General features: G+C 63.8%; 2 protein-coding genes across 2 annotated transcripts in view; both read right to left on the minus strand.

Annotated features, from left to right (window-relative positions):
* The window catches only part of LOC127749062 (neurogenic protein mastermind-like), a gene marked incomplete at its 5' end in the record, with an annotated part of 11726 nt that extends 10497 nt beyond the window's left edge, over window positions 1-1229 (minus strand). Inside the window, 2 exon segments of the mRNA XM_052265638.1 lie at window positions 6-638; window positions 855-1229. Coding sequence (XP_052121598.1) covers window positions 6-638; window positions 855-1103 — 882 coding nt within the window.
* An 899-nt stretch (window positions 1230-2128) lies between these two features.
* Window positions 2129-6818, minus strand: part of LOC127749063 (collagen alpha-3(IV) chain-like) — a 5354-nt gene continuing 664 nt past the window's right edge. The window contains exons 2-4 of the mRNA XM_052265639.1: window positions 3425-3676; window positions 2948-3214; window positions 2129-2806 (exon numbers count right to left, since the gene is read on the minus strand). Of these exons, the coding sequence (XP_052121599.1) occupies window positions 2129-2806; window positions 2948-3214; window positions 3425-3676 (1197 nt within the window). The remainder of the gene's footprint in view (window positions 2807-2947; window positions 3215-3424; window positions 3677-6818) is intronic.

The following is a 6818-nucleotide window of genomic DNA, read 5'->3' on the forward strand; positions in this document are numbered from 1 at the left end:
GGGGCACCTTGGTGTGGGGCTCCTTGATGGGAAGGGTGAGGTCCGTGAGGGAAGGCCCCTCTCATTTGACCCGCTATGTTTGCGGGCATTGACCCCGCCATGCTGTTCCCCGGCATGCCGCCTGCCATACTGTTGCCAGGCATACCCATACCGTTTCCGGGCATACCACCCGGCATACCACTCGAAGACAAGCCTCCAGGCATGCCGTTTCCGGGCATTCCACCAGGCATGTTGCTCGCCATGGCCTGCTGCTGCATCATCATGTGCCTCCACTCCGAACCCCCGGGTGCCCCGGGTCCTCCGGGCCTCATGCCCATGGCCACACCACCTACCATGCCCATGGAGCCCTGCATGCCCATGGCCATGCCCGCGGGCAACCTCTGGCGGGGCAGGCCGCCGGCCCGCGGATTCGGGTAAGCTCCTTGTCCCGGAACCGCGCCCGGAGCCGCGCCCGGAGCCACGCCTCTCTGTTGCTGCTGCTGTTGCATGTACATTTGCTGCTGCTGTTGCTGTTGTTGCTGCTGCGGCCGCATCATTGGGCGCTGTTGTTGAGGGAAGCCCTGTGGCACGCCTTGCATGAGACTGGGCTTGTACTCTGGTGGCGGAGGCCGGACCATGCCTTGCTGCTGCATCGCCTGCTGGAGGGTAAAGGGCGATCGTTAGTGACATCAGTGATCAGTATAAACTTAAGCTCTCTTACATCAAACTGCGGAGTAATCTGATTTAGCTAGCTGAAACATAATCCAACCAGAAATCGAAAGCCAACTCCCGTTTTCCCACGTTTCTTTACTGGGATCATCTACCTTTGACCTCAAGAATTAAAAAAAGAAAAACTTCGAATTTTGGATAGTTACCTGTTGTGCTCTTAGTAATTGCTGCTGTTGCTGTTGATGGACCATCTTGGGGTGTTGCTGTTGTGGCCCATTCGGCTGCTGTTGCTGCTGAGGGGGTTGCTGAGGCACAGGGCTAGGCTGTTGGGGATGCGGTTGTTGCTGTTGGGGATGCTGTTGCTGCTGTTGTTGGGGTTGCTGTTGTTGCTGTTGACGTTGTCTGGCGTTGTTCCCTCTTTGAGCTATGAAGTTAATTGTTTGACTTTGTGACATAGTGAAGCTGTCACCCTGCTGGCCCGGCGGCTGTTGTTGCTGTTGCTGTTTTGGTTGCTGCTGAGGCTGTTGCGGTTGTTGTTGCTGCTGTTGCTGCTGCTGTTGTTGCTGCTGCTGCTGTTGTTGTTGCTGCTGCTGCTGGCCACTGTTGAAGAACATGGCCTGATTGGCGGCCACGGACACGTTGGGCTTGATGTCCGCGTTCATCTGCATGTGCTGGGCAGCAGACACCTGGGGGCAGAGAGCGCAAACATGAGCCGGGTGGACAGATGTGCGGGTGGATGGATGTTTCCCTGCCCTACAACCCTACCCGCAGTGCATTATTAATCCCTTTCGCCCTTCTCCGACCACAGCAATAAAGCGTGTGGCCCCACGACCCTCTAAATTTCTAATGGCCCGAGGCAAACTCACGCTCTGTTTGTTTTGTTTCTTCTCTCCTCCCCGGTGCGTTTTGTTTCGGTTTAGACCGACTTCCCAATCACGGCGGACGCGCGCGCACCACACCGCGAGGTCCTCGGGGTGGGGAGCCCCGCACACGGGCGACACGCGAGAGCGACCCCGCCCGTCTGTTGTGTGTATTCTGGTCCAATTTCGTCATTCGCCGCGCAATTACACTATTGCCGCTACTTATCCGCTCGCTAGTTACCCGGGGCACGCGCCCGGGCCTCCCACATTACATAAAGCCGCGTGGGAATCTGTCCGTTTGTGGCGGAATGTTGGTGTGGCGTGGCGTAGCGGCGGTGGCACTATGCTGGCCCGCCCGGCCACGCCGCGGGGGCAATTGCATAATGACCTGACGCTAAACTCATCCGCCGTACGGTAAGGTCCCCTCTCCCCCGCCCACCCCCGCGCTCTCATTCTCTGAGCACTCCACGCGTGAAATGGAGTGCTGTAAACGAACGGCTTCGATCGGATTCGCCCCCCAAAGCGGCCGCGCGTGCATCAGAGAACGCACCTTACTGCTGCGGGTTTGCATACTCTCCTGAACCGCAGGACAATGGCGCCCGACGGGAGGAGGGAGAGGACTAACCCGCAACACGGAGGTGTGTGCTCTGATGCAATCGGTCCTCTAGTGTTGCTCTCACCTGGATGAGCGCGTTCTGCTGCACCTGCATCTGCATCTGCTGCGCTGCGGAGATCTGCAGGCCTGGGCCCTGCGGCCCCGGCTGCCCCGGCCTCGGCCCGAACTGCGGCTCCCCTGGTCCGCCCGGGCCTCCAGGACCTCCAGGACCTCCAGGACCACCGGGGCCACCAGGTCCTCCCGGCGGCCCCTGGCCTTGAGGCCCTTGTCCCGGGCCTGGTCGGGGGACGCCCTGGCCGCGCCACTGCGGCCGGAACACCTTCTGCGGCCCGGGGTAACCCTGCTGGCCCACAGGACCGCCCTGTTGGGGTCCTCCAGGACCTTGGAACGGGCCCGGCCCACCCTGGAAGGGGTACTCGGCGTACTGGGACGGGTGCTGGCGCATTCCCGGCATGGGGCCCATGGTACCCATGGCGCCCATCCCGGCGGGACCCACCCCCGGAGGGACGCCCGGAGGGACGCCGTAGCCGCCGACGGGTCCGGGGCCCGGCGCCTGGTACTTGTGCTGGTGCTGCTCGGCCATCTGCTTGAGGGTCTGCGCCGCGGGGCTGAGGTCGTTCAGCCCGGGGAACAACCCCCCGCGGCCCTGGGGGTGCGGCTGGCCGTGCCCCTGGGTGCCTGGCTGAGGGCCGAACTGCGCGCCCAAGGAAGACTTCTGTTGTTGTTGTTGCTGCTGCTGCTGTTGTTGTTGTTGTTGTTGTTGTTGTTGTTGTTGCTGCTGCTGCTGGTGTTGTTGTTGTTGCTGAAGCAACTGCTGCTGGACTAGCATCTTATTATCCGGCTGTTGTGGCTGTTGCTGCTGCTGCGGCGGGGTGTTGTCCTCCAGCTTGGGCAGGATGCCGTGCTTGTTGTCGTCCAGGTCGAAGTCCCTCATAAAGTCGAAGTGGGAGTCGCCGATCTCCGAGATGAGGTCCTTGAAGGCGTCGGACGTGATGATCTCGTCGCCAGTGTCGTCCCCCATGAGGTCGCCGAGCGTCGGGAAGGCCGTGACGCCGTTGGCCTGCGCGTCCTTCTCCAGGGCGGCGGCGCACTGCTCAAGGTCGACGAACTCCTCGCCCGGCTCCTGCTTGCACTCGACGAGCGGCCCGCCGGACGGGGTGCGGGGCGTGCGCGGCGTCTGTGGGGCGGAGCCGGGGCCGCCCGCACCCCCGGGACCGCCGGGGCCGCCGCCCGACTGCTGCGACCCACCAGCGGCGCCGCCCGCGCCGGCCGGGCTCGGGTGGAGGACATCGCTCTTCACCGAGGTGTTGGTGAGCGTCTTCACCGTCACGTTCGTGGAGATCTGCTGAGGCTGCGCGGACGCCGTGGAGAACTCGAGCTGCTGGACGATCTCCACCGAGAACTTGGTGAGGGACTCTTGTTGTTGCTGCTGCTGTTGCTGCTGCGAGGGCGGAGGGTTGGAGCCCGGTCCCGGTCCGTTCCTCGCGGACTTGGCCGGGGAGGCGTCGCCATACCCGTCATCGAGGTCCTCTGCAGGACGCTTCTTCTGCTGCTGCAACACAAGGAGAACATAATGTTAGAGAGACGCCGATACGTACTTAAAAACGCAGGGGTGGGGCAGAGCAGCGAGCGGAACGGGGGGAGGACCGGGGTCGTTTCGGAATCTGGAGGCCAGAGGGTGTTGACACCCCACACCCCCACCACACCCCCGCCCCCGCGCAGGGCTGCAGTGCCGGGGCCGTGGGTTCACTTAGTAGGAGAGGGGCCGACCGAGCAACGGCGCCCCACCGGGCCACCACCGCGGGGCCACCCCGGCCCGCCGGGCTCGCCAAGGCCCGGCGCGCTGGCTTGTCTGCCACATATTGATCTAAAGTCGAAGCAGACAAACCTCCGGGCGCGCTGGGGGAGGGGCGGCGCGCGAGCGCGGCGCGGCCTGGCCACGGCCGGGGCGCAGCTTGTCGCGGATCGACTTGCCGAGGCCGCTGTGCCCGGCTCTGCCCACCAGGACCGTGGAGGGGAGTGGAGCCGGCTACAGTTAATCGAGCCCAACCTGAGCAAGCCGCGGGGCCGGGCGGGCCGGGCGGGCCAGCGCAGCGCGCGCAGCGGGACTTGCAAAGCGACGCTGCGCGCGGCGAGCTAAGCTGTCGGGGAGCGGGCTGGACTCAACCCCCGCGTTTAACTATTTAAATCCTCCGCGATAACGAGCGATAAGACGCGCTGAGCGGGGCGTGGCGTTGCGCGGCGGGGGCTGCAGGTCTCGGGCCGAGGGTGCATGGGGAGCGCCTCGCGCTCCCTCGCGGGCTGCACATTGTTCCTGCGCGCCCATCGCGGGGCGTGGCGCGGCGGGGCGGGGCTGTGCTGCTGCAGCTGCCACAGCTGCCGAGCGCATGCAGTCCGCGCGCCGGCAGTGCTCAGTCAGCTGTGATGGGGCCCAAGCCAAACCAGTTCCAGGACGGCGAGGCGGGGCGGGGCGGGGCGGGGCCGAGGTGTGGTGGTCGTGCGGTGGCGGCGGTGGTTGCTATGCAATGCACAGAGCGCACGCCACCGGCACGCCGTGCGCCGGCACGCCTCTCCGCCCCGCCGCGCCCCGCCGCTCACACCGCACCGGGCTGCTGCTCTGCGCCCGGCTGCACCGCTCCGGCTGGACGGAGAGAATGAGCCGCCCGACCAGCGAATGCCGGAGCCGTACGGCCCGTGGCAAGGCGGGACGGGGCGGGGCAATCACAACAAAAATGGCAAATCTTTTTTCGCACGTGTACAATTTTCACGAACAACCAGAAACACCATCAAAACTACTGTATAAGTAGTATTTTGAACCGAAATATATTGAGTTATTTCGGCCAGGTCTCATTAAAGACTCCGTGGGAGACACCTCGAACCGAGGCACCTGCTTCCTCACTCGAGAGGACCCGGCCGCAAATGGCCCGGGGCTTCTCTTGGTCCAAAACCCGGTCTGTCCTAGTTGAGAGCTGAGAGGGTGTATAATGGCAAAGTAGTGGTTGGTTGTCAGGAACTTGGCAAAGGGAAGGACGAGGAAACCCCCGCTTCAGGCCGGCGGGACGGTGGCGGGCGGAGCTCCCGCGTTGCAGAGGTCCGCGGCGCAGCGGAGGCGGCGGGGGGCGCGCGAGCCAATGACCGGAAGGTGCAACGGCGGAGGGGGGCAAGGGACGCCGAGGTAGCAATTCTATTGACGACGACCCGTGATATGGAAACCATTTCGCGTCGTAAAGCGGAATGTTTATGCCAGCTGCATAGGCGACCACTACTCAAGCAGCGGCACGGGCGACCTGTAGCGGGGAAGCACGCCAAGCAACCTGTAGGGCAACCCGCAGGGCAACCTGCAGCGGCCCCGACCGGAGATAGTACGTAACGGAGACTAGCAGTGCGGAGTGGCGCAGTGGTCTGGCGGTGACTGGCAGCCTGAGCCCGGGCTCATACCAAACGAGGTCCACTCGAGACAGCGCAAGGAGGCAAGGAGTCCTCTGATTCCGTGTTCTGGAACGCGTAGAGTGCTTCCTGAAACTTATTCCCGGACGAGCAGGTTCAACTCGGTATGGCAGGAGACAAAATTAGTTTTGATCTCCGCGGAGTTCTCCGTCGTGCTGCTTTCGGCCAACTTCGCGGGCCCCGGCTAAACTCTTATCAGTCGCAAGGAGTGAGGCCAGAGGGTGAACAAGACGGTTTAGATGTCGGTAACCGAGGGTGAGCGCGCGGCGCCGCCGCCGGCCGGGCGCTAGGGGCCGCGCGGGTAGCCGACCGGGCGGGGGGTGGGTCTAAGGTTATTCCCCCCTCCCCCTCACAATCCCCTGCCTCGGGCTGGCGCCCCCTTGTGGTTACGTATTTCTCGAACGGTTCCCCTCCTGCCCCGTCCCACCCATGGCCTGGCCTCGCCACCCTGCGCCCCGCGAGCGCCGTGTGGGTGGCGGCGCGTGGCGCGCGGCGGGGCGGGGCGCGGGCCTCCGGGGCCCCAGCCAACCCCCACACGGGCCGATCAGCGGCTCAGCGCAGCAGACGCGGGAGAGAGACAAAAGATACAAAACGGAGAGAGCGCGCCGAAAAAACGCTCTTTGCTTCAAAGCCACAACGTGGCGGTGTGGGCGCGCAGGCCGCGCAGGCGGGACTGACCTCGGGCAAGCGCCCCGCCAATCACCGCGGCGCGATAACGTGACGCCGCAAAACATTTACAAGTCTGCCGCGCGAGCGTCGCCGACCTGAGGGCGCCCCGGGCGAGGCCCCGGGTGCAGGTCCAGGACGAGCCGCGGCCAACAAAGAGGGTGGTGTTGCAATTAGGGAGGAGGGTCATAGCCTCAAATTTGCCGAGGCCCAGCTTTGGCTCCTCCCCGTCTTTCTCTCTCTCTCTCTCTTGCTCCCTATACAATCAATAAACATGGTCGTGCCGTCCCCACCCCGCCTAGCGGGCGGCCCGACGCACCGCGGCTGCCGCGGCGAGGGAGAGAGAGAGCCAAGTACAAAAGTAGAGAAGTAGCGAAAATGAGGGTAAGGAGAACATGTCGAAAGCAGAGGAAAAGGCGGAAGACAAGGGTGAAAATTCGCCAAAATGAGCGCGGGCTGCGCCCACTGAAGCGCCGGAGAGTCCCTGGAACATTAGGCAACATGCCCGACGGAGTCTTGTGCCCCGTTAACTACATTGGCGAAAATATTGGTAACTGTACTCTCGCCTGCTCTCGTCGAAG

This window comes from Frankliniella occidentalis, unplaced genomic scaffold, assembly GCF_000697945.3.
Source record: "Frankliniella occidentalis isolate FOCC.00 unplaced genomic scaffold, Focc_3.1 Scaffold28, whole genome shotgun sequence".
Lineage (NCBI taxonomy): Eukaryota > Metazoa > Arthropoda > Insecta > Thysanoptera > Thripidae > Frankliniella > Frankliniella occidentalis.